Source organism: Opisthocomus hoazin, chromosome Z (genome assembly GCF_030867145.1).
Source record: "Opisthocomus hoazin isolate bOpiHoa1 chromosome Z, bOpiHoa1.hap1, whole genome shotgun sequence".
Lineage (NCBI taxonomy): Eukaryota > Metazoa > Chordata > Aves > Opisthocomiformes > Opisthocomidae > Opisthocomus > Opisthocomus hoazin.
In genome coordinates, this window is record NC_134454.1 from 14,677,086 (window position 1) to 14,704,219 (window position 27,134).

Consider the following 27,134-nt stretch of genomic DNA (forward strand, 5'->3'; position numbering starts at 1 on the left):
TGTGTTGGTTAGGCAAACGATAAAGAAAGGAGTATTGTAGTTGCTAAGGGAGTATATGGGGTTATGGGAAAGCTTTGGAAGTAGTGTGGAGGTATTTGAATGTTGTAACCGTTTATGTAAGCTTCTGATCACAAAAAGCTGCGAACAGTTAGATATTGTGGTGGAGAAAGGAGGGGGCACAGAGAACTGAACAAGGAGATGGTGTCTGTGAAAGAGGGGTCATTCTGGTCATGTGTGGGGCAAAGTAGTGGGAATACGTTATAGGCCGTAGAAAATTATGCTCCATTAGTTCCACTGCTTATAGTGTATCTCTGTTTCTTCTTAGACCAGAATTTTTAGTAAATACTTTATTATGGTGTTTGAGGTTTCTTTAGTGCTTAGCTTCCACTTTTCTTGCTCACATAACTTATGAGTAAACAGAAGGTTGAATTTTGCCCTTCACTGCTCTGTGCTAATATTTTGGCAGGTCACGATGGAACATTGCAGTCTTTTTCAACAGTGCATGAGAAGTTCAATAAAAGCTTAGGACGTGGTAAGTATTTCAGTGAAAGTACAAATATTAGTGAAAAAAGACCTGAAAAGTATTTATGTAATCAGGAGCTAAAACATTAGGTAGACCTTATTTTGACTGTAACTGGTGTATGAAAACTATTCACCTCAATTGTTCTGTGAACTGAGTTCTTCCTGATGTATATAAAGTGTGCTCATAGATTTGTTTGTGCTTAAGAACAGTAATTTCTCTAGCCTGACAGCGTATGTTATTTCACATTGGGAAACATTGGGTGTGATTTTTGTATTAAAAATTTGTAAAGCGGTAGCTGACATTTCAGCATGCATAATTACAGCTTTTTACCCCGTTCTAGTTCTGTTCAATTGACTAAATTATAAATTATTTGTTTATTCATGTATCTTGACTTCAGTTCCTTTGATGTAATGTAGAGTTTAATTTAGAAAACAGATCTTCTGCACAATGCCATGGTTAATGGACACTTTCTTGTACAGTTCAGAGAGCAAAGCTCAGAAAGACTAAAATAATTCTTAATTTTAAATATCTGTATATTTTATATATGTATTTAGACAGAGACACGTAGATTAATTGATAATGTATATATCCTTTGGGCATAAATTTGAAATTCCTGACTCTGCTTATTGAAAAGGGTGGGTGTTACATATTCAATTGTACAATCGTGTCTGAATGACCATGGTTTTAGCTGTGATGGGGGGACCTCTGCCCCAAGATGTCGGCATAGGATCGTGGAACAAATGGGTTGAGTAGTACAGCTGTGAGTGTAATAGGTTAGTGATTTGCTCAGCATTGCATGGATTTTGACAGGAACTCTATTACATGTTCTTCACTCTTCAAACCCTAGGTAACAACAATGGTGTATTAATGTAAGCCAAATATTTCTAAGTTTAGGAACTTTACATTTAGTAAGCAATCCTCTTTAAACTCTTATTCTCAGATCTAGCCATGAGATTGAGACACTTTTTTTTTTTTTTTTTAAGGTTCAATTAACAAAAAGAAATCAAAAAAGAAAGGTCTTAAGCTTGATACAATGGCACTTCCACCAATTACAGTTTTTGCCTCAGGTAAGTAGTCTTTGAGATACGTTACAGAGCTCATGTCTTCGTTTTGTCCTTTTACCCTCAAGGTGCTACTTTTTTTGAAAGCCCATGCTGTATGAAGTATGAGGTTAATGAAATTCTGTGGCCCTTCATGAGCTGTTGAGTGACAATTTAAAGTGACATTTTACTTGGTAAACTCTTCTCTCATTTCAAGAAAGAGTGATTTATTTCAAATGTCTTCATGTTTAACTGGCTCTTGGCCCGAAAATCTCCAGCTTAGAAGCCAGAATGTTTTGGTGTGCATATTATTCCAGGCTGGAGAACCAGCAATTAATGGAGATGGAAATTTCTGTCAGCTGAGGAAATCTTGGTTATAGTGGTTGATTTTGATTCCTCAATTTCTTTATTGGAGTCACTTTGAACAAAGTCAAATTTCAATTACTCTGTTCATTTGTAATTCATTATACAAATAGTGAACCTAACTTTTTGAAGCAGAATTACAATTATCTTTGCTTCATCAAAATGTGTTCCTTTCAGTTAATGACCTCCTCTTCAAACTTGAAGCCTGTTTTGCCTAAAGTGTAGCTATTCCTTTGTCTTCCAAGGATGGCTTATTGTTTCATGTGTTGAAAGGTTTGGATTTTCAGTTTGACTGTATCTCTTTGACTACATATGGTATTTGTATTTGCAGACTTCAGTGATAGATGCTATGTGTACATACTTGTTGCAAGTATGTGTGTGTATATATGTATGCCCTTTTAAAGTTGGTATTAGACCTGCCTGATTGATTGAAGGTAGTAGAACTACTTTAAATGTGTTTGGAGACATAAGAATACATTTATTTAACTACATTTTAGAGTTGTTTGTTTTTTTGCTGCGTTGTCTTTGTTTGGTGAACTGTTTGTATCTGGTTCTTTTATTATTTGAAGTTCTAGAAGTAAGCAATTTCAAGCTCTCATTTTTTTAATGAATAAATTCCAGAGAAAAAAGTGTACTTGCTCATTATTTAGATCCCCATGTATCATATTTGACTGTAAATTATGGATACTGAGCTTTTGAGGAACGATTTCCTGCAAATGCAGAAAAGACTTTTTCTGTGTGATGCAGACTTAGCTCTTAAACCCTGCTTTGTTAGTCTAGTGCCTTCTGCTGCTTCAGCAGCTGAAGCAGCAGTTAAGAGACTCAAATGGAAATGTGTACAGATTGAGCAGTTTAAACCATGTATGTTTAAATATGCTTTTCAAACCACAGAGACTCAGATATGCAAAGACATAAAACATAACATACCAAAAAAATGCTTGTGGTTTTGTTAGCATTTTAGTTACACTAGCATATGCACAATGGTTTGCCAGGTGTTTTTTCTGAATGGTAGCCTTTTGATTGTTCAACAAGATCACTAACTATGAACTGTTCTGCCTAAAGGTATTTTAGAGTATTCTTTCATTACTATATCAGAAGAGCTTATTTGACTTTAGAATGATTGTTTCTAAAATGAGTATGTGTTACATTGCAGAAGTGGCACATCAGAGTGACTGGGATAGTATTGTTGCCTGCCATCAAGGGTATATAACTTGTACAACCTGGAACTATCAGAAAACTTGCATGGGAGCTCATAAACTGAGGCCAGAAGAATTTAGCAAACACAAACCTATTGATGTATATGCAACAGTAAGTTTATTTAGGATGTTTCTTGAGCATTACGGTATATGTAACTTTGATTTCTGTTTGTATAGAAGCAATACTTAGAATGAAAAAGCACTACCTAGACATGTTTTAGTTCCTTTGCAAAGTGCTTTCTGCCAGTGTGTCCTACTATGTGGTGAATGACTTCACGGACCCCAATCTTGTGCTCAATCAGAATCATTTTATTGCTCATACAATACAATAGTTACTAGAGCCAGTCGGCTTTGGATTCGTGGCTTTGCGAATGCCAGTTCACGGTTGCTGTTTTCCAGGATCTTTTGCAGCTGGATGTGTGAAAACAGCTTATCTCATGAGAAGAGCAAAGGGAGGCACAGGATGCGCTGATCCTTCAGGGTCATGAGACAGTGCTGTTCTGTCTCAAATTATATGGTTTCCCACATCTCCCCCTTTTTCGTTTAGCCAGATACTGTTGATGATAAGAGCTGACATAATCCGGCCTTCAGCTTTCTACCACTTTCTCAGAGGCCCACACAAACTACAATACTAAAAGCAGACATAAGAACACAAATGCTAATAGAAGACGTAGAGATGTGAAGCGCATACCATAACCTGCTGGATGTAAAGAAATATCAAATTAGCCTAAGAATAATACATATTGATGGCAAATCTTTTATCTAATATATGGGTGTAGATTGATTTACTTGCATCCAGTTTTCTTTCTCTGTGGATGGTGAGATCCAAGCACTGCCTGACCACAACATATCATTATTGCCAATCAGAGAGGATGCATTCCGCTATGTCAGGAGTCGAAATAATGGTGGATCAATGATGTAAGCTCAGTAAATTTGCACTTGGGTTATAGGTATACTCGTCACACATACAAACATCCATAACAGTTAGTATTGGCTATTCATATTAATCACCTAGGCTAAGATCAATGTATCTAAAGGTATAACTCATTAACTCTATACAATACCTGCAGAACTCACCAAACCAAAGACGCAAAGGCAGTTATTTAGTCCAGACAAATCCGTTAGATCACAGAAACCAAATAAATCCGTCAGAACACAGAAATACAAACACTATGACAACAAACGCATAAAACCACACAATCATAGTCGCAGCTGCACACGCACAAGCACACCAAGTTTTCAGCATAAATCCAAATATTACAAATAGACAGAGACTTACAATAGTATTCAACATTTAACAGACAAATTCCCAAGCCTCGGTTTCAGGAAGGGTACTTTCTTTTCAATTCCGTTTTAGGAAGGGTACTTTCCCTTCTCCCCAGGGATACAGCCCAATGCTGTGAAGCTTTCGCTACAACTAACAGGCAAGCAACAAAAAATAATACTAGAAGAATGTCTTTACCTTATTGATGATCCTTGCTCAGAACTTCTCGGTCCAGAGATTGGAGGTTCTCCCCGAGAATCCCTCTGTGCCGGCTGGAGGTCCTGCAATCCCTTGGATCGTTAAGGTTCAGGAGCAGGGTCCCATCTGGGGTGCCAAAATCTGTTAACGGAAAGTGGCAAAATAATTAACTCTCTAAAACTTAATTTTGTAGTTCTAGAAAGCAGGCATTCTTTACTGCAGTAGAGGATGCACAGGGGATAGTTCTACCCAAATGTGCGTACCGAAAAGACACTACTACTAGATATTTATGCCATTTTAACATACATAATCATTACATTTCTGAGAAGTGCTTATCATTTCCCCCCCCCCCTTTTTTTTTGTATATATATATATATATATATCCTTTTTGTATATTAATATCCTTTGTATGTGTCTGTTGGCACCTCTGGGTAGTTGTCGGGAGCCCTCAGATGAAGGTTCATACTTTTCCTCAAGGTGTCTGCTAGTTGACCTTTGCTCTTGTGCAAACTCAGTTCTAAAATCACGTGTACCGTGTCCTCCAAGATTGCTTTGTTATACAAAAGCTGTTGTGGGAGATAATTGCCAAATATTCAAGGAATGTATTAATCAGAGTGGGTGGTGCACCCACTGCAGCCATCAGAGTACTTGCGTTTGTGGTAACTTTTTCAGTTTTCCCTGTGTAATAGGATCATCCAGAATGGATCTCTTCTGCTTCCACGTCAGAGGTTGCTCCTTGAGAGTGAGCGTGGTCATCTCTGGCATTGGATTCTGCGTTACGTTCTTTCGGTTCATGATATGGTTTCACATATTTTGCTGGTAACCATCGAGGGCCTGTTGAAAGAAGAACACACACATACCCTCCTCCCAATGTTATTAGTTCTACAGAGCCTGTCCATTGCGATTCCCCAAACTCTTTATACCATACCTTTGGTCGAGCCACAAATGGAGGGACCATCCCGAATTGATGGTCAGCTGCTGTTGTAAATACTTGATGATCAGAACGATTTAAAAAATTTAAGTACATATAATGCTTTGTCTAACTGTTTCTGTGAGGTAACACTGCCCATAGGATTCCCCCTTTTTTGTTTATTTAGCATAGCTTTGAGGGTCCCGTGGACATGTTCGACAATGGCTTGTCCAGTAGGAGAAGGCGGTATACCTGTAACATGTTGTGTACCCCAGTCCTGTAGGAAAACAGAAATTGTCCGTGAAACGTAAGCAGGACCATTATCAGTTTTAATTGTTTTTGGAACGCCCATAGTGGCAAAACATCTTAGCCAGTGATGTTTCACATCGCGTGCCTTTTCTCCTGTGTGTACAGTGGCTACCAGAAATCCTGAGAAAGTATCCACACTAACATGTACATAATGCAGTCAACCAGACGTTGATATATGTGTAACAGCACTTTGCCACAACTCATCAGCTCGTAAACCACGAGGGTTCACTCCTGTATACGACGGTACGGGTGTAATATGTTGACAGTCAGGGCATGCAAGAACAATTTCTGTGGCTTGCCCTCGGGACAAAGCAAATTGTTTTCGAAGGAAGAAGCATTTTGATGAAAGAAGTCATGAGATAATTGGGCTTGCTCAGAACTGCGTGGCAGTACTGCTGCCATTGTCAATTTATCTGCTACAGCATTTCCTTCAGTTATTGGTCCTGGTAGAGTAGTATGTGACCGTATATGCATTATGAAATATACATGTACACGATTTTTAAGTAGTGTAGCTGATTTCAATAGCAAGGAAAAAAGTTGTTTGTTATTGACGTCTTTTATCATTGCATCTGCAATGCATTGAACAATACCCACAACATATGCACAATTTGCGACAACATTGAGCGGTTCAGTCGAAAACAGTTGAAAGGCATGCAAGGCCGCTGATAGTTCAGCAATCTGTGTGGATCCTTCAACGACTGAAATAGATGATTGCCAGTCTGACAAATCTGTTTGTTTCCACACAACTACAGCTTTATGTGTTTTCCCTGATCCGTCCAGAAACACTGTTCGTGCTCCTTTAATAGGAACAGGAACACGTTGTTTTTTTGGCTGCAATGGAATTTGAGAGAGGGAATGTAACAGCTTATGTTGTGGAAGGGTATAACGTATGTCATTTAAATAATCAGCTAGAGCAGCTTGCAGCGATAAGGGTTCCCTGTTTAATACCACAAAGTCATCTTTAGCCAGCGGCAGGTAAATAGGATCATGTCCTGTCAGTTGCTGACAGCGATTCTGACCTTGTGCTATTAAGGACACTATCATGTCTACCTTTGTGGTTAATGTTTTCATGGGCGTATGAGACCCCCTCCTGTGGGGGCAGGGGTTGCCGTAACCTTCACCGGAGTTAGCGGTGGGTATAAATCAGGTCCGTCCTTGGTGTCTGTTTCTCCGGGATCAAAAGGGTCATCAGATTCTGGTGGATCTACCCCCCACATTCCTCTTGTTGAGTTAGGGATTTCATCGTATGCAGGACTAAATATTTCAAAAGACTGTAGCTTGGTCTGTTCCCACTTTTGCGAGAATGGAGGACGGGCAGCTGATGCTTGTAAGATAGTTTCTGCAGGTTTAAGAGCATTTAAAGCTGTATACGCTGTTTTCCAAGTAATAATGATTTCCTCAGGGACTTCAAGCTGCAAGTCCTTTTTCGTCTGCAATTCCTCCCCCACCTTTGCCCACAACGAGCTATCATATGAACCTGAGGAAAGGTACCACGAGCAATAGTCTCTTATCCAAACTAATAATTTAACCAACTTTGTAACAGATACTGAAAACCCTTGTTCTTTCAAAATTCTCTGTAAAATCTCTTGATGGAGCTTTTGCTCCTTGGTAGCTGACTGTCCCGTCTTATAAATCCGCAGCCACTCACCTCAGTCGTTCCAGTGAAGGGTGATGTCTCCCCTTGTGTGTGCGCACGCGTGCGTATGTCTCTCCTCTTGGTCCCAGCTGCGGTTCAACACCAGTAATAATCTCCAGCTCTGAATATCTTAATGTCCAAATGTCTTTATATCCAAATATCTTTATGTCCGAATATCTTCGTGTTCGAAAACCCATGTTCGGGTGCCGTTTGTGGTGAATGACTTCATGGACCCCAGTCTTGTGCTCAATCAGAATCATTTTATTGCTCATACAATACAATAGTTACTAGAACCAGTCGGCTTTGGATTCGTGGCTTTGCGAATGCCAGTTCACGGTTGCTGTTTTCCAGGATCTTTTGCAGCTGGATGTGTGAAAACAGCTTACCTCATGAGAAGAGCAAAGGGAGGCACAGGATGCGCTGATCCTTCAGGGTCATGAGACAGTGCTGTTCTGTCTCAAATTACATGATTTCCCACACTACTGGCTGTTTTGTGATTCATGTGGTCTCAAGACAAATGCCGCTTATGCATTTTTTTCCTTAAACATCCAAGTTAATAGCAGATTTCACTTTCTGATTTAGGTTAAGTGGTTGGTGTTTACCTTTAATCTGCTGTAGTGATGTAGAATTCACTATGTGCCTGTGATGATAAAATTGCTCTGTGAATGCAAATTGCTGAAGATACTTTTTTTGGCAGTATGGAAAAATGTATTTCCAAATGGCAGGCAGGATATTCCCTTTAAAATGCTTTACAGCTTGAGTTGGACACAATGAAAGTCAAACACTCCATGAAAGAGATACAAATGTTTACTGAGGCTTACGAGCTTGCAAGACAAGTAGTTACTGCAGCATACTTAATGTACTAGGTGTTCATACTTCTGCTCCATCTTGTAATAACTTGTTTTTCTGACCTTATGCTTAGCAGTGAAGTGGTAGAGAAGATCAGTTCAGTTGTAAATACGTGGGTTTCTTTTAACTGCTAGATTCTTTGGACTGTATCTTTCCAAACACAATCCAGACTACTGTTTAAACTCTGTGTGAACTTGCTCTGTTTTGGGGTGCCATTGGCAATATGGGCATTGAAGGAGGCATGCAGTCAGCATGCTTGGACTTTATCTTAGGGATTGAATTTGTAGATGTCTTGACTATGTAGGTTGGTCATTTAGGTTACAGAGTTGATATTATTACATATGACTTCTGGTGGATGTCACTATGTCAGTATTTCATTATCCTTCTTCAGCATGCACTGCCATATTTATTACTTCTTGACTATTTGCTTATTTTAAGATCTTGTCTCTAGCTTTTTGAGATGCAATCTGTTGTATGTTCTGTGCGGTTTTGCTTGAAGAAGTCTAACAAAAATGTTAGTGTTTTGTATTCCTGATGTGTTACATATCTTCTAACAACTTTGCTAATTAGATGTGCACTTAAAGCAACTGTGAAAACAACTATTTTTCTTTCCCCTTTGAAAGGCAGTTGACATTACCTCGTGTGGGAACTTTGCTGTAATCGGGCTGTCAACTGGACAGGTAGATGTGTATAACATGCAGTCTGGCATTCACAGAGGGCGTTATGGCAAAGAAAGAGGTAAGGATTGCTATACTTTTAAAATACTGACTGAAACCAGCAACAGCCTGGTGTTGTGTCATCTAGGAAGTTTAACATAGCTTCTGAGTTGAATTTTGCAAATCTTTTCAGTTTCTCTAGTTACCCTACAGTGTCCTATCTTGCACTGTAATCAGAAGTAATTTGAAACCTACTCTGAAGGACGAGATCCCTTTTAGTTTTAACAGCTCTGATGGTAGCATATGTTTGTTTGAATTAACACAAAATTGTCAGTTACCAAAATGGTTAGCACTAAAATGCGAAATCCTCTGTCCTCAGCTCTTCTTGAGATAATCATGTTTCCAGTACTTGACTTATTGTTATAGGGTTCTTTTTCTGAGGTAAATTTTCCGATCTGTTTTGTTCTGCCTGCTTGAAAATGAGAGAATACTTTACGTGCATGGGAAACTGAAATCCTAAGCAAGTCTGGTTCTTTGGATATGCTATTATTTTCAATTTCTGAGCTGCGAACTTAGGTCTTAATGTAAGTGGCAGTGTTCATGCATTTCCTTTTAATGGTTGCGTACGTATATATTTCATGTCATATATCTTCATGCATGCTGTTGCTTTTTAAGTCTGTGATTTATAATAGAGCCCTGGTGATCTGAATTTTTTTGTAGTAGAAACAAGGAAAGAGTCCTGATGAACCCTGAAACCTTACTGGGTTTGTAAAAGTCATCTAGCTTAGCAAACATGAAGTGGTCTCCTAAAAACATAGCTGCTTGATAGTAGGATGAATTTTATAAATTTGGTTACTAGGCACTAGTCCTAGGCATAGATTAAGAAATAAAATTGATCAAAAACCAGAGCAGCTATGCCTTATCTTTACACTGCAGTGTAAAGTAGCCTAGGAAAACTCCCAGACTTTGTGTGAGAACTGAAGCTATAAATTTTGTCTGCAGTGGTTGGGCCCCTTGGAGGCATTCCATGTGCATTTTGAAAAGTTCCCTCAAATCTCATATTCCAAAAAAGCTCCCCAAACTGAAAGCAGAAATAAAAGCTGTATTCAGCTTCAATTACTCACAACTTTTGTATTGTATTGTAGGTGCTTACTTGAAAGCAATTTGATTTCTGTATTGATAAAGAAACTTCTAATATTAGAGCAGTCTTTTCAGGTGGTTTTAGAATTGTTTGTCACGTGTTTACTGCTCATCTAGTGTAGTTAGGCAAAGACACGCAGAATAGTGTTTGGCATTCTGCTCATTCCTATGGTGTGTTTAAATTCTGAAATACAACTTTTCCTTTTCCCTTGATTTGCAGCACATGAGGGGGCCATTAGGGGGGTAGCAGTGGATGGATTAAACCAGCTGACAATCACAGCTGGTAGTGAAGGATTAATTAAATTTTGGAAATTCAAAACTAAGGAGTTAGTGTACTCCACTGAGCTTTCTTCTTCTCCAAGTGGAATTCTGCTTCACAGAGACTGGTAAGAAACTGAAGCTGTTTCATGTGCATATTGTTTTGCTGTAAGTACCTAAGTCTAGGATGGCAACCAAATATTCTAATGAAGTTTAAATTTCTGATGCTTTGAAATAGAACTGACTACAGGTTGACGAAGCAGTGACTACAGGGCATTTTATTCAACTGAAGGAATGTAGTACTGTTTATCTGAGATTGTCTCAGAATAAAAGATTTTTGGAGCAATGTTAGGATATTGTTTTTATTTTTTGTCTCTGAGTATTCACTATCATGTGTGCTAATGATTCTTGGCAGTGGTATTCTGGGAATTGCCTTTGATGACTTCAGTATTAGTGTTTTGGATATAGAAACCAGGAAGACTGTCCGGACGTTCGCAGGACACCATGGACGGATTAATGACATGGTAATTGTTCGCTCATTTTCTGTAACAGGTGACATGTACAAATACCTGTTTCATGTTAAAGATTGTGGATTTCTCTGTGTATGTTAAGTCACTGAGTATTATGTTCAGCAGTCAAAGTTGCAGTTCAGCTCCACATTTGTTTTGGCCATGTTAGTTTTCAAGTTAAAAATGCATAGGTTTGAATGGCCATGTATTTTTAGTGTGCTTTGGGATTTTACTATAACTTTGAAACAAGCTAATTAGGAGTTTAACAAAATAAAGCATTAGGAATAATGAAGACCATGTTGAGAAGCAAAATCGTGCAACAGTCATAACTGTATGGTATGGAAAAGATGAGCCAGGTAAATAAAAGGTGTAAGCAGATCTGAGATTATGCAACACGCTGATAATTCCTTATTTTACAGCTTGTGTAATAGTGCTTTGTAGTGTTTGAAATGGTTTTTAGCTTCTGATTTAATTCTAAGTGCTAGTGAGAAAGTATTTATTTGATTTCTTCAGTTTTATGCTCAGTGGTTTTCATCATTTGCATAAAAGCAAGGACCAATGTGCTTTTACTAACAGCCAGATGTATCCTGTGTCATGTACTTAAACCTGTTCTGAAATAGCTTCCATTTTTGTTCTGTTCTCACTTTCACTAAAGTGGTGTCAGTTTTGTTTTATGGCCAGACCATTTCAGCCTGGTGTTAAGGAGCAATCTAATTTTGAACTGTGTAGAACAGGACCTCCTGTAGGCACTGATTTGTGAGTTGTGCCGTTAACTTGACTCTTTTATTTTAGACTTTCAGTCCCGATGGTCGATGGCTAATAACTTCATCAATGGACTGTACCATTAAGACTTGGGACCTTCCATCTGGATGGTGAGTCAGTTTAAAAACCTACATCAGACATTTATTATAATCCCCTTTCTGACAAGTTGCAGCAAGCCTTCTGGCTTGATTACCTGTCACCAACGTGTACTGTGTGATATTCAGTTATACATGGTGTTAACAACTCAGTATCCAGTATTTTGGTTGTGTATGATGCTAGCAATGTGTGTGTTTTTCTGGGTATACAGAGTAATGATGACTTAAAAATCTAATGATGAAACCTGGAGTTTTCATGTAGTGTGACTGAGTGTAAATTTGTTCTTTGTCTGGAAGCAGCGCTATAACCTCAATGGCAAGAGATTGCTTAACGTGAATTGCTTTGTGATATGCTGAAGTATTCATAGAATCATAGAACAGTTTGGGTTAGAAGGGACCTTCAAAGATCTAGTCCAGCCCCCCCCTGCCATGGGCAGGGACATCTTTCACTGGATCATATTGCTCAGAGACCCATCCAGCCTGACCTTGAACACTTCCAGGGATGTACACAACTTCTTTTGGCAATCTGTTCCAGTGTCTTGCCACCCTCTTTGTTAAAATTAAAAAAAAAAAAAAAAAAAAAAAAAATTTCTTTTAATCTAACCCCTGCCCCCTTTCAGTTCAAAACTGTTGCCCCTTGTTCTGTCACTGCAGGTCCTGTTAAGAAGTCTCTCTCAGTCTTTCTTGTAAGCCCCCTTTAAGTATTGAAAGGCCATAAGAAGGTTTCCCCATAGCCTTCTGTTCTCCAGGGTGGACAGCCCCAGTTCTCTCAGCGTTTCTTTATAGGAAACGTGTTCCAGCTGTCTGATCTTTTTCCTGGACGTGCACTAACTTCATGTCTGTCTTGTGCTGGGGGCCCCAGAGTTGGATGCAGTACTGCGGTTGGTTTTGTAAATAGAAGCCTGTTCTCACATTTATTTTAGCAATACAATAAGGCTTTACTTCAGTTATGTTTTTCATTTGTGCGTGCTTGCAACTGCCAAAACCACTCTTTTATGATCTATTGTGGTTAGTCTTCTCTGAGAATGAAATTTGGCCAAGAAGCGCAGAAGTACACACAAGAAGTTCAATAGCCCAGAAAAAAACAGGCCAAAAAGTAACTTGAGTTCTGCCAGTGCATTCTTTTAGCAGCACATCAGATAGATTTTTAGTAATTTAAAGTAGTGCTACACAGTGTGCAGCTGTGGTCATACCTGGGAGTGCATGCGTTTATTTTGGATTGATTACTTTTGTTGATGTGGTTTGATAAATAATTTTGTATACTGAAGAAGTTTTCATTCTACTACAAATTGTGTTGAATGTCAACAAACAATTGACCTATTCTTACATGATGAATGACAGTAGTATAAAATGGGACAGGATGGACAGTAACTGTCTTCCTTCCAGTAAGAATGGGAGGGAAATAAACTCTCCGTCTGGACTTTCTAACTCTCTTTCACTTCCAAAATTATATGCCTACAAAAAATGGCGGCATTAATTACAAAACTTCAGAAATGTTACTTGTATCTTTCATTTCTTTAATAACGTAACATTCTGCATTAAGGATCCATTCATACTCTTCTTTAAAAGTTACCTAACAGTATTTCTTGTTTGCATGTAATACCTAAGTGATTTTTTTTTTTTTTTTTTCTTCTATAAGTAACTGCAAGAAGTTCTGGTCAAACTGAAATCTAGGCGGGTACCTGACAAATCCTGGTTTTGAAAGTAATTAGGTTAAACAGTCCTTCCAGAATTTTAAAGAAAGGTTTTCCCAGAACTATAGGCACAGAAGTGTGTTAGAAAGGAAGAACAGCTTTTAATAAAAAGTCATATGCTTGATCTACTTCTACTGTGGTATGTTTGCTCGTAAATAGAAGAACTGAATGATACACTGTGCATTCCAAAGACTCAGCTTTCATATTGCCCTTATAAAAGGTTGGAAAGCATCATTTTAGATGACTGAGTTCTGTGTTACGAATAATAGCAATTGACTTTAATGGGTGTCATACCATTTACTTATTGAACATCTGTTTTTACTTGGGAATGCTGCTTAACTTTCCTTACATAATGTAAGTATTCCTAGTGCATTTTTTTTTTATGTAGGGCTTTGTGAGAACTGGGAAAAAATTACCGATTTGTGTAGAGACAGTTACAAGCAGGAAATTTGAAATTATGCAAATTTTTTTTTCTGCAGTGCAGCTTGCATAGACAAATTAAGGAATCGAGGGTACAAGCCGACAGTTTATAGTTTGGTTGGAGTACCTGAGGCAGAACAATGGAAGAAACATTAATATTGTGAGCTCAGCAGTTTTACACTTTCCAGTGTCTCTCTTTTGCAGTTAGGCAGGAAGTGTAAAGGTGAATGCCTTCAGCCCACAGGCAGGGTTCATTTATCAATCATTGTACATTTTGTGTAAAGATTAGAGGCATGTGTTTCAGTGTCATGTAGCGGGTTGATATCACACACACACACTGCACCCCAAGTCTGTAATTTCAATCATTATTTAAATTCAGTAAGTAGAAAACTTGATTGAATTTAATGTTAACTTTGTTTTGCGGTTGTTCCTTATGGTTGCTTTATTAAACAATATTTCTCAGTTACTGATAAAGTTTGTCATTGTCCTGGTTTGGGCTGGAATAGAGTTAAATTTCTTAATAGTAGTTGGTAGAGTGCTGTGTTTTGGGTTTAGTATGAGAATAATATTGATAACACACTGATGTTTTAGATGTTGCTGAGCAGTGCTTACACAGAGTGAAGGCCTTTTCTGCTTCTCACCCCACCCCACTAGCGAGCAATCTGGGGATGCACAAGAGGCTGGGAGGGGGCACAGCCAGGACAGCTGACCCCAGCTGACCCGAGGGATATTCCATACCATATGATGTCATGCTCACCGTAGAAAAAACAGGGGTAGTTGGCTGGGGGATGGTGATTGCTGCTCGGGGATGGGATGGGCATCGATCAGCAGGTGGTGAACCAATTGCACTGTGCATTGCTTGTTTTGTGTATTCTATTATTATTACTGTTTTCTCTTCCTGTGCTGCCCTATTAAACTGTCTTTATCTCAACCCATGAGTTCTAATTTTCTTCCAGTTCTCATCCTCATCCTACTGGTGGGGGGGAGGAGTGAGCAAGCAGCTGCATGAAGCTCAATTGCCAGCTGGGGTTAAACAGCAACAGTGGTAAAAGGGTGGATTTGAAACTAAAAATAGTATTTATGGTAAATTTTCTAGCCATTGTGCACTATGTGTAACTGGTACATGTTCTAGCACTTAAGGGTTTAGTGTTTGTGTATTTTATGTTGAAAGCGATGAATCACGTGACTCTTACCAGATTACTTATAACGTGCATCTTAACATCATGTAGGAGGAATAAATCATTCCATTTATGGGAAAAAGTGGCTTTTATTTTTCACATGGTTTGGCAAACCACCACAGCAGTACTCAGTCCCGAAGAAAATACATGCCTACAAGGTTCTACATTTAAACTGCGTTGTTACATCAAATTTTTTTCTATAGTTAATGAACAAACAGAACAGAGTTGTCAGACTAGCTGCTCTCATCACTTCTCTCTTTGCTTTGGATTTTGGTCTGTAAGCAAGAGCAAAATATTCGAACTCTGTTCTTTTTGTTTCTCTCAATAAACTTAGTTGTCAAACTCAGCTGCTTCTTACAGTGTAAAGTAACTGAAGTTGGTACCTCAACAAGTGACAAACAGTGCTATGAACCCGGGATTGGGTCGAAGTCTGCTAGGGTGTGCATCATCCAGAACTCAGAAGTGGCTTACTGTTAAAATAGTCACATACTACTGAGTATTTTAACTTTCTTCTTGTGTGGTATTTTTTCCGTTGTCTGTAGTAGTGAAAGGAATGATCAAGGAATGGTGTATGAGGCTGAAGATACAGAAATGTCAAAACAAACTATTGCAGATAATCAAATTTTGCAGCATACAGTTCATTCTTTCAGAACATTAGGTCCTAGTGTTAACCAGGTGTACATGAAGTTGCTCGAGAGGAAATTGACAATTAATGGCAGAGCATTAGAAGATGAGGCCAGAGCAGCATGGGGCTGATTGAAAGTATGAAATTTGTGGCGACCAAAAAGGTTAGTGTTAGGCATAAGGAGCTGAATGTGAACAGATGGTTCATCATCTAATGTGTCTAAGAAGGTAGCATAAATGTACCTTTAGCTGATTTTAGAACACTTCATAGAGGCAAATGGTTTATTGCAGTGCCGTTCATTTGCTAAGTTTATATGTCGTATTTGAATAGTTCTGATATATTAGTTTGTATACATACTTCCAGTGTCCTGCTTGCCTTCAGTCATATTTGTGCTGTGATTCAGATATGCGTAGATAAACAAATTCATGTTGCTGAGAATTTCTCTGTTGTGTCTTCTCTCCTTAGCCTCATAGATTGTTTTTTGGTAGATTCCGCAGCTGTGAGCCTTACTATGTCTCCTACAGGAGATTTTCTAGCTTCAACACATGTGGATGATCTTGGGATTTATTTGTGGTGAGTATGTAATACTTCTATTTCTACACAGAATTTCAGATGGGGAAGAATTCTTTTAATCAGATTTACTGCAAATAGAGAATTGTTCTACGAAGTATCGTCTCCAGGGTTTTGTCTTCTCTGGTTCTAATTAAGACAGGTATTCGGCAACGTTGTGATTTGTAAATCCTGAAATCTCTTGCAGCTAAGATATTTATTCTGATAATTAAATTGATGTCTTTTTTATAAGTGTTTCTTACTCTAAAGAATTCCTGTTATGCCATTCCTAAAGTTTTTCATAGATGCTGCTATTTTTTTAAACCCTTTTGAAATGTCAGTACTCATATAGTGTTACTTTATGAAGGGCTGTTCTTCTTGTCTTGGTATGTAATGTTGTCTGAGACTTCCAAGTAGAATTTGGAAGCTGCGATTATTTCCATTTATTAATGATAGGTCAGCACAGATGTAAAATGTGTTTTAGTTCCATTTTCTCCAGATACAGCTTTAAAGCAAATAACTGGTTAAGTCCAGTATTGAAGTAACACACCTTTTAAGTGATCTGGGCTTTTTTTTCATTTTGAAAGACAGATAGATCTTTCAGGTTGTATTTGTTGCCTGTAATTTCACCTAGGGGGTGTTCAGTTGTTAGACCTTTCTATGCTCAGGTAAAAGTATTTCATTGTGAATAATGGCACGTGTTTTTACCCAGCCCTGGTTTATATTGACCGAAAAAATCATTTGCCAGAATGAGTTGTGTGCATGTTCCAAACGTTAAGAAAATTTGCTAAGAGTACCACTGTGAAATTCTGTGAAAACAGGATGACTCATTTATATATGCATAATGTATTGTATATATTAAGTACAAAGCAAGCTTTTTAGATAGGCAATTTTGCAATTTCAAATAAATTCAGTAACTGGCAATGATTGAAGTAATCATACTTCATAATGCCATATGTATTAAATGGGGTTTTTTGCAAGAGTACTTCAGCATAACTTTTATGTTTCAGACTTTCAGATGATGCATATCACTATGTTTCATTTCTTGTTTGTCTGGTAGATGAGGAAAAGTGACCTTGAATAGAACATGGTGAATTGCCATAGTGTAGTGGTATTAGACTGCAGTAAAAATTATGTCTAAAGTACTTGTTCACATTCACCTGAAAATTGTTTTTAAAATGCCTGTCTTATTTTTCAGGTCAAACCGTTCTCTGTATTCACTTGTCTCTTTACGGCCCCTTCCGGCAGATTATGAACCTTCTATGGTGACACGCCCTAGCACCTGCCCTGTTCAAGGTAATCTTCAGATGAAAGAGTATTTCATTTGGAGTTTGGTATTGTATTTCAAATAGAAGATGGTTTGCTTCCTCGCTGAAAACTCATTGTGTCTTAGCATTCTTTCTCTGAACTGTTCCTATTACTTCTAATATTTTTGGCATACTTACCCATATGCTATTATTATTTTCTAAGATCTAGTCGTGTTTCGGTGTTGACACATAAGGAATTACATTGTGATCATCTCCACATCTTCAAGGAGATTTTGTTAGGTAATAAAGACATGTGCGCTGTTTGCAGGCTGTCTTTAATCCTAGACTTGTGTAAATACCTTCCATTCCAACATCTGTGAATCCAGTTTAAAATTAGCATTACTGTTTGGCATTGGGAACAGGATTGTTCTTTGTTCCACTTTGCTCCAACTTTTTTGTCTGCCCGTATGCCACGGTAGTTTCACTGCTCTGTATCGTGTTGTTGGCAAGAGAATTGGGTTCAGCTGACTTGCCGTGTACCTGTTCTAAAATGCCAGTGAAGGAAAGGCCCAAACTGCATTTTTGATACATTCAATAGAAATCGTTGTGCTTCTGAAGGCCTCTAGATGGAGGTCTTGTATGCCCAAGTTTAGCAGTGCCTGCATTTAAATCTCCATCTGGAACAGAAATACATCTAGCTATTGACCATGTTAAAGAGCGAGGAGCATACTTGATGGTGACTGCTTTATTAAGTACATTCTTATTTTAGATACTTAAATGAGGGAGAGAGGATTTCATCCCAAAACTTTGAATGCTATAATCGTATAAACTGATTCTGGCTGAACACTTTAATTCACTTTCTGTCTTCAGCAAATGTAAAGTTCCTGTTCAGATGCTCAGAGCTTTTAATGGTTTACATTTATTTGTTGTTTTAGGCTTTTCTATCTCGTTCATGCTTTAAGCCATGTAATAGTTTGCAAAAACGAAGGGAAAGTAAAGGTGTTGGGTCAAGACCACACAGGAAGTCTAGAGAAAATGTAATGACAGACTGCCTATCTTTTGTTGTGTGATGTTGTGCTTTGTTGATATTTTCTTGATTTTTATGTGTCTCTTCAGTCATACTTATGGGCAGGTTGTGAATATTGTTTGTATTTAAATGCAAATATTTTACAGATTTGTAACTTGGAACTAAATTTGCTGCATATATATTTTAAACCAGTTAATAATTTTAAATATAATTCATTGTTCTTTCTGTAGGACTTCTATAATTTGCTTTTATATAATTTAAACCAAAGCAGATAAATCTTATTAGTCTTTAAAATCTTGTTTATCCAAATTACATTTTTAGCTATAGTTGTTCACAATTTAGATTTACTGTTTCATAGGGTTAATAAAGATTTTCTGTAACTCTTCAGCTATGTTACGCTTGCACCCATACGTATGTGTGTTATGCATGTGTTTTTCAAAAGTTGCAAAAGAAGTGATGAGGTGGTTTTGATTTTTAAAAAAATAAATGTGAAGCATGTAAGTTGATAATAGGTATCTGTTCTTGAAAGATGTGACTGTGGCAGGAGAAGAAGAAACAGGTGATGAAATGATAGAATATGTCTCACCTGAGCAACTGGGAGAGCAGCTGGTGACTCTTTCCTCGTTGCCAGAATCAAGGTGGAAAAATCTCCTCAGTCTTGATGTTATCAAGGTAATAGTATTAGGCACACTATTGCTTATCTGCTATAGTATTTGGATTGTATTTTTCAAAGAGGAGGTAAAATAAGGGCTATTTCTCCTGTGATGTGAAACAGACAGTTGTCTTAACCATTTTCTTTGATGTTCAAGAAATCCTTGAGAAAGAGGAATTGTTTCAGAACTTTAGCCATCACTGTTTCTGCAATGTGCAAAATAGCTGTCTGAAGGCAGATACTTCCATGTTGATGCAGCTAATAAGTGCCTGTAAAGTTCTTCTAGGTTATGCCTTGAAATTACTGTCTGGCATTCCCATAAACGGAAAAAGAGAGAATGCACAAAAAATAGTAGTATGCAGTCAGATACAGTTGTCTTTGTTCTATGAGCTGCATTTACCTAGTGACAAATACTTGATCCTACTTTTCAGGTATTTTTCAAGATTTTCCAACTGAAGATTATATGGTGCTTTTGACAATTTCTGGGGTTTGGGAGAGGGGCTGTTGTTCTTCTAAATAGTATCTTCATATTTAGTGGTAAAATATTTTACTTATACATTTACTTTTCAGTTAGTACTTACAGTTTTCATAGTATTTAAAAAATAAAACTGTTGACAAAGAGTATTCCCACATGTTTTTACTGTGATGATGACTTTAATTTGAATGTCTAATTAACAGCTAAAAAATAAACCAAGAGAGCCACCAAAAGTTCCCAAGTCAGCTCCTTTCTTCATCCCAACAGTTCCTGGTCTTATACCCCGGTACATTGCTCCGGAGGAAGAAAATGATACACAGGTAAAAGCAAGAATCAATTGTAATAATTTTACAAGGAAATCTTAAATGCTTTTAGTGCTGAGTGAAATCTTGCTAAAGACTTCAAAGTACCAGTTTTAAGGCATTTACATTAATGTTTTCTTAAAGTTTTTTATTCTGTCAGTAGTAAAAGAATCTGGTTGAAATGTAAAAATATGTTTGCATGTTCATGTACACTCTCATACTTTCATTGTCTAGTCAAAGATAGTAAACCTTGGAGTACTGGCACAGAAATCTGATTTCTACATTCATCTTGAAGAAGCCCTGAGCACTAATGAATGTAAGTTAACAAGGCATTTCACTAGAAATGTAGATGCTAATAATATTTTGATACATGCTTGATTTCTAATTCCAAACTTGTAACATATGCGAGGAAAAAAATACACATAGTACAGTGGCAAAGGCAAGGAGAATGACCTGTTATTTATAAAGCTGATTAATACATAGATAGCAAATTTAGATCAAAGATCCATTTGTACTCCAGCTTGCCTGCAGAATGGAACACAGTTCTGGCTAAAATCTGCGTAGAGAAGGAAGGTAATATTGCTAAGATTGTTAGACTCCTTTTGGGATTGTGATGATCTTGCCCAGAAAAGGTCCTATGTATTATTTGTAGGGTAAGAAAAGAAGGGAATGATCTTGTAAGGAATACTCTGATTCACTGAAACATGAAAATCATAATTTTCCTACCAAGTTCTTTTTTTGAGGCCTACTGCACTAAACATTTGGCAGACTTAGAGCTTTAATTGATTGCTTTGGAATTTAAAGCTTAAGAAGAAATAATTGATGTAAAAATAAGCTGTTGGATTTCTTTTAACATGCAGTTAATTTTGAAACTCAGTCACTTACATTTTCTGTTCAGTGTGCCTGCTGTTCTCCCTGTTTAACTTGTGCTACTAGAGAATCACTGAAATTTAGATTTTTGGAAATGATTGCTAATATAGCTGGCTTGGAAATGTAAATGGACAGTCACTGTTACCTTGTCCACAAGGCAGTTCTGCTGGGAATTTTTCTACCCCCTCTTAAACTCTTTGAGATGACCAGCTAACTCAACTGCACTTAAAAGATTTTGCGTGCAGAACTTTATTACAACAAACAAGGTGCGTTTTTATGCTGTGTTTTTAGTATTTTGGTCGATAGTATTCTACTGAGCTGCTTCAGAGCTGCTCAGACAGGAGTGAAATATCGGGTGAATATTTAGAAACCTGACCAGGCACCTAGAGGCTGTGTGTAGCAGGGAGCAAGTGCACTCCATGATGCATTGGAGCAGCGGTCCCACGGGCCTCCCTCAGGCCACCTCTCTGCTGTAAGACAGGTGTGCTCTGGGGTCTGTGCTGTAATCCCAACCCGGGGAGCCTGTTGGTCCTGACTCAGGAAGCTGCTGGTGTGTAACATGTCTCTGTGCTTGCTAGTTTACAAGCAGCTCTTCTAAAGATAACTAGGCTATGCAAATAAATAGTATTATACCAGAAGCCATCCTGGCTTACTGCTGGGATTGAGACAGGGTTTCATAACTCAGATCAGGACCCTGTAGGTGGCCCTGCTTCGGCAGGGGGGTTGGACTGGGTGACCCACAGAGGTCCTTTCCAACCCCAAACATTCTCTGAATCTGTGAAAAATGAGTTAATGGATCTGTTCAGTACTGTTGATACCGCAATTACGTTTAAAACTAGCTAATGATTTTCATAGGAATCAAATACAGATGGAAACAGATTTGTATCACCTAAGGAAGATTAGCCAATGCCTGATACCATTAGTTAGCATGATAGAAAAGTATAGGAAGTTGCTCTTCTTAGCAAAAGAAATATTAATTAGAAGACATTTAAAAAAATGTTTTTACCCACAGCTGTGTTTGCAACCATGCATATTTTTATTTCTGCATTTTTAAATCAAATGGATGGCATTCTCAAAAATCAGGTAAGATGGTAGAAAACCTGAGGAAGAACACTTAGGAAGAGGGGGAAGGAGTTTGTAAATTGCATATATTTCTACCAGGGAAAAGATTTCTCCCACCCCACCACCCCCCTCCATGTTCCAGGAAAAGCAGGAGGAACTCACTTAAGAAAAGTACTAGCAATTATCTGAGATGCATCAGACGATCCTGAATTTAGCTGACTGTCAATAAGAGTAAACACTGTAAAATTTCCTAGTAGTACTCTGTCTCTTCTAAGATATATTTGCAGTAGCAGCTTGGAGACCCAAGTATATATGTTCTTTTTGCCAAGAAGTGCAAAATTACGTTGTTATGTGGTTAAGAAATTTTGTTCCGCTTAAAAGATGTAAGTGGGGAAAAAAGTGATACAAAGGCAAAGTTGTTATTTTTTTTTTCAAGGTGACCTTCAACTCTCTTATTACATGCGTTTGTCTTATTAAGAGGTACTGCTTTGATGGGACAGTAACTTAAAGGCAGGATGGAATATTGTGGAAAACAAAAAAGTGAGGAAACAGTAGAAACTTCAAACATAGAGTTGCTACTTAAAGATTTTGGAATAAACCTGTCCACATGAAGAATTTATAAGATTCTTTTCTGCAAATGTTACTGATAGTATATCCCTGAATGCTTTAACACAGATACAACTCCACTGAACTTACTGAAAAGCTTGGGACCATCCAATATTGAGATAGAATTAAGGGGTTTGGCCCCTGAAGGTGGTGGCTCAATGGAGGTGATGCTAAGCTTTCTGAGAATGATTGGGATGATGCTGAACAAGAAGTACAACTTTGAACTTGCTCAGGCATACCTTGCGCTATTTCTAAAGGTAACAATTTTCTTACAAAATTTTGTGTTAGTCCTGTTTAAAATGATGGTTATTCAGTAAAAGGATGTAAATTGTCTTTTTGAAAGAATTATTGTACGTGAATTTTGTTTGGGATTGTTTTAAAATGACTAACTGGACAACTTGGTCCCTTCCAACCCCTACTATTCTTTGATATTGTGATTCTGTGATTCATCTGGTCACAGTCAAGAAAAACTTGCAAAAAACAGACATTGTAAAGAGGACCATGCCAGAAAGGTTTTATTCTAGTGTATGTTGCTTAGAGTTGTTTTGATTTTTTTGTAACATAAGTAACTGCTTAATGATTGATTGCTAAGCTAAAACATGCTGTGTCTTAAGAAAACCATTCAAAGTGCAATGTTTGGGGAAGTAAAATAGGCAAAAAAGTTTGTTGGACTTAAAGCTACACATTTCAAGCCTGACTTTTACTTTCCATGTCAGTGGGCTGCCTTTCTTCTGGTATCTGTTTAAGCATCACAGAGCTAATGAAATTATTCCCAGGTCTGTGGAAATTAGAAAGTTACAGTGATAAAATGCAGTAGCAGTTACTCTTAGAGGGAAAGTGGTTCTGCAGAAGATTGAAACCTTTCTGATGTACAAATGCTTACCTTGTCAAGTTACTCTGATTTATGAAATTGTGGGAAAGCAATTAATTACAGTTTACTAGGAAAAAGTTGTTGTAAACATTCAGACATGTGGTACTGTTTGTTGAACTGAATATTTCTTAATAGCAGTATTGCAGGGATTGGTGTTAAAGGTAAGAGTGTAATGCTGGACAAATATGACTTGCTATTTTTCTTTTGCTGGGATTAAATAGAACACGTCGGGCAGCTTCCACAAGAGCAAGTAGTGCAGACGAATAGGAGTAGATCTGTACAGTGAAACACTTAGGGTTGAGGTCTTGACACTTATTCACCTTTTATCGTGTCTCTTCCCATGGACTGCATATGATTAATAGCTGCAATATTAGATGTTAGAATTATCTTTCCGTGTAGTTTCATACAAAAGAAGTATAACTCTTGCAGGGTAGATTAGGGACAGATAGGTAATTTGCCTCAGAAATGTACTCCTGGTCTGAATTACAGCAGAATAGTATAAACTCATCTGGTGACACATGAACACCCTTGTCTTTTACTGTAGGTTCCAAGTAAAACAGCTCTGAGCTTAGCAAGACTCTTGAATTCAAGTTGTAGCTGGGAAAACAACTATTCCATCCGTTAAGTGGTAACAATGTATTGCCTCAATACAAGACTGAGAGGTTTCTTTTCTTTATGCTTTGCCAAGGTTACTGTTTATTACATTAGAGAGACATTATTCCCTGTATCGTTATAGAGTGTGCTGGTGTCGTTCTTGCTTTATGCAACGTGGATAATTAAAATAATAATCCTGATTGACCTCAGGGCATCTATTTAGCCTGTCTAGCCTAAAGGGGAGCTTGTGATGCAGGTTGGAAAGAGGAGAAAGTTACCTTCTAGACAAGTGTGTGATTAGGATAGATTCAGCAGCAGCGTCAGAAGAAGATGTAGTAAAGCAACAACTTACTCGAGACATTTTGCTGCCTTATCCGATCTAGCACAAAATGGTTTGTAAAAAAAAAAAATAGTGAAAGGGAGGCAGCATTAAATGGGGGGAATTAACTGAAGAGAAAGAATCCTCTTACCTGGGACATTCCTGAAAGCAAAGTGTTGGAATTGAATGAGGAAACTGATCTTTTTTTGTTGTTGTTGCTATCTCTGTTTGTTTCACTGACTGTTTGTTTTCATTTTCAGTTACATCTTAAGATTCTCTCATCAGAGCCAAAGTTATTGGAAGAAGTATCCAGATTGTCAACACAACTTGAGGAAACTTGGATTCATTTGCAAAGTCTCTTCAATCAGAGTCTCTGTGTGTTAACATATATGAAAAGTGCTTTGCTATAAAATACTTCAGGGTTTTGTCTGCATAAAATTCCCCTTGGAATAACAGTGCAATTTATTACCGAAAATATTGGATTCCAAGAAATATACTGGGACCTCTGATGCTGTATTATATACATCTCTGTATGGCAAAGTATTGTAGGAAAGTTCTTAACTGAGTATTTTTATTCATTTCAATCTGAGCAAAAATTAGTGTGTGCAGGTTAAATATTCATATTATATTAGTTTGTGCTGTCAGTGAACGAACAGTTGGATGGCTGTAGGCAATGTAGCTAGTTACCGTATGCTTTCATGACCAAAAGTGTAAATCAGAATGAAGAAATGACTTGCAAAAAAAAAAAAAAGGGAATGTAATTTCTGTGCAGGAGACCAAAACCTATATTGTGATTAATAAATAATTCTTGTTGCTACAATAAAACAAAATATCTGAGTTGTTAACAGTTTATTAATATTAGTGTAAAGCAAGCAAATACAGAAATTGCATTCCCCTGTAGTCAGAGCGCTTTTCATAAAAGTTTGTAAAAATTAATTTTCTTCTTACTTTGGCAAGCTGTGTTCCCTGTTTTGCCGCAGACACATATTTCTGAAAGCAAAGATTGCTAGCGGGCCTACAAATGATGGAACTTGAAAAAAACCCCAAAACTAAACTGAAAAAAACACCCATCTTTTATAACCAGGTTTCTTGCTCTAATTTTAGAGGCTCAATTTCTGATGAAAATTAGGATTGTTTTCTTAAGGAGATAGAGATTACCAGAATAAAAGCTTTGAGTTCTTGGGAACTTTTAATTAAATCAGATATTCTTTTTATGAATTGATATTTAGGTTTCAGATAATAAGGTTTGAGCAGAGTTTGGGAACTCCATGAATGGGATTATCTTAAACTTTGCTGTTTGATAATACTACCTGACAGCCGATGAATCTCCTGAACAGCCTTTACCGTATTTTACATGCTCCAGCTACAGGCACAGACTGACAGAGTAACTAATACAAAAGTATGCAATTTTGATGAGAAAACTTGAAAAGTGGGTTCATTGCATTTGGCATACAGCTGAAGCAATTGTATAGTTTTGTTGTTCTATATGCATGATTTTTTTTTTAATGCTGTCGCATTATGGAACTGAAGTCATGTGTCCTGGAACAAATTACCTGCAAACACATACGTCCAATGTAGCGTACAGAGTGCTGCCCGAAATCAGTGGCAATTCCACTTGTTATCATGAGATCAGCATCCTTTTGGCTGCCCAAATTTGCAAGGAAAGTTTTCAGGATTATCAAAGGAGTGCAGAGGTGATGGGAAGCTGTTTCGGTTTCGGCTGCCGCCGGCAACAAAAGCGCCACGCGGCCGCCCCTCCCCCCGCCGGCGTGCGGAGGAGAATGGAAAGAAAGAGGCAGAAACTGGTGGGTCGGGATAAGGGCAGTTTAACAGAACAGCAAACAGAGGGAAAACAGGAACAACAACGATACAAATAAGGAGAAAACACAACCACGAACCGTACAACAGCCGCTCTCCCGAAACCGGACCGGCGCTGCGCCCGCCCCAGCCGCGAGTGCCTTCCCGCCGCACCGCCCCCCCCCCCCCCACCGGAACCCAGCGTGACGTCCCATGGTATGGAATACCCGGCTCTGTATGGCCAGGTGGGGTCAGCCCCCACCCCCCGGCTGTGCCCCTTCCTGGAGTCCGGTGAAAATTAACCCTGTTCTGGCCAAACCCAGGACATTATCCACCCCTTATTCCATACCATCTACGTCATGCCCAGGTCCCCCATTGTCCGGTCGATCACCACCACTTCTCCTGTCTCCAGATATCATTCCCTTAGTCTATGGATCATCACTCTAAAGTGTCCGTTGAGTTCATTTAATCCATGACTTCAGGCTCCATCTGTCGTAATGGTCTTCCATGGCGGGAGAGGTGATGTGTGGTGATGGGCGGTCACTTGCTGCATCCGGAGCTCACGGCTGATGTATCTGGTGCAGCCCGTGCCCACAGTCTGCAGGAGATGTTGATCTTGATGAAGTCGCTGGATGCCAGTTGTTGAAAACCAGGTCCAGTTCCATCATCACCGTGCTCTGCTAGGTTTTCATTGAAAAAGTCCATCCTTCTTTAATCTGGACGATTCTTACTATGCTACTACTGGTACAACATATAACAATTATAACAGTGATAACAGACAGTGACAGGGTTATTTAACAACTAACTTTATACAATTTATTTATGGACTATTCTCGCCCAAAATTAAATCCCCATGAGGTACACATCGGACTTCCCCATCCTTCCGCATTACCCACCAGGTACACCCAGGTCCTTGAGCAAAAGCAATCCCCCGGACGGGCTTGCCTTTGCCCGAGGCAGGACTAACCCAAACTGTCTTCCCTAACATGTTCCGTGTGTGCACTACGGAGACTTTATCCCCTTCTACGGGGCGCTGAGGTTTTGACTGGGCAGGACCAGCCCTGTTGGTGGACCCTCTGGTGTTGACCAACCAGGTGGCCTTTGCTAAATGGGTATCCCAATTTTTGAAAGTCCCACC

General features: G+C 38.3%; 1 protein-coding gene across 2 annotated transcripts in view; it reads left to right on the plus strand.

The window, feature by feature from the left end:
* The window catches only part of WDR36 (WD repeat domain 36), a 38,627-nt gene extending 13,598 nt beyond the window's left edge, over positions 1–25,029 (plus strand). For both annotated transcript variants that reach the window (XM_075411239.1, XM_075411238.1), the window contains exons 10-23: positions 467–532; positions 1,507–1,590; positions 3,080–3,234; positions 8,912–9,026; positions 10,305–10,470; positions 10,758–10,866; positions 11,644–11,723; positions 16,091–16,198; positions 17,373–17,470; positions 18,978–19,120; positions 19,779–19,895; positions 20,112–20,193; positions 22,485–22,672; positions 24,460–25,029. In XM_075411239.1, the coding sequence (XP_075267354.1) occupies positions 467–532; positions 1,507–1,590; positions 3,080–3,234; positions 8,912–9,026; positions 10,305–10,470; positions 10,758–10,866; positions 11,644–11,723; positions 16,091–16,198; positions 17,373–17,470; positions 18,978–19,120; positions 19,779–19,895; positions 20,112–20,193; positions 22,485–22,672; positions 24,460–24,609 (1,661 nt within the window). In that variant the 3' untranslated portion in view covers positions 24,610–25,029. The remainder of the gene's footprint in view (positions 1–466; positions 533–1,506; positions 1,591–3,079; positions 3,235–8,911; positions 9,027–10,304; positions 10,471–10,757; positions 10,867–11,643; positions 11,724–16,090; positions 16,199–17,372; positions 17,471–18,977; positions 19,121–19,778; positions 19,896–20,111; positions 20,194–22,484; positions 22,673–24,459) is intronic.
* The last annotated feature ends 2,105 nt before the right edge of the window (positions 25,030–27,134 follow it).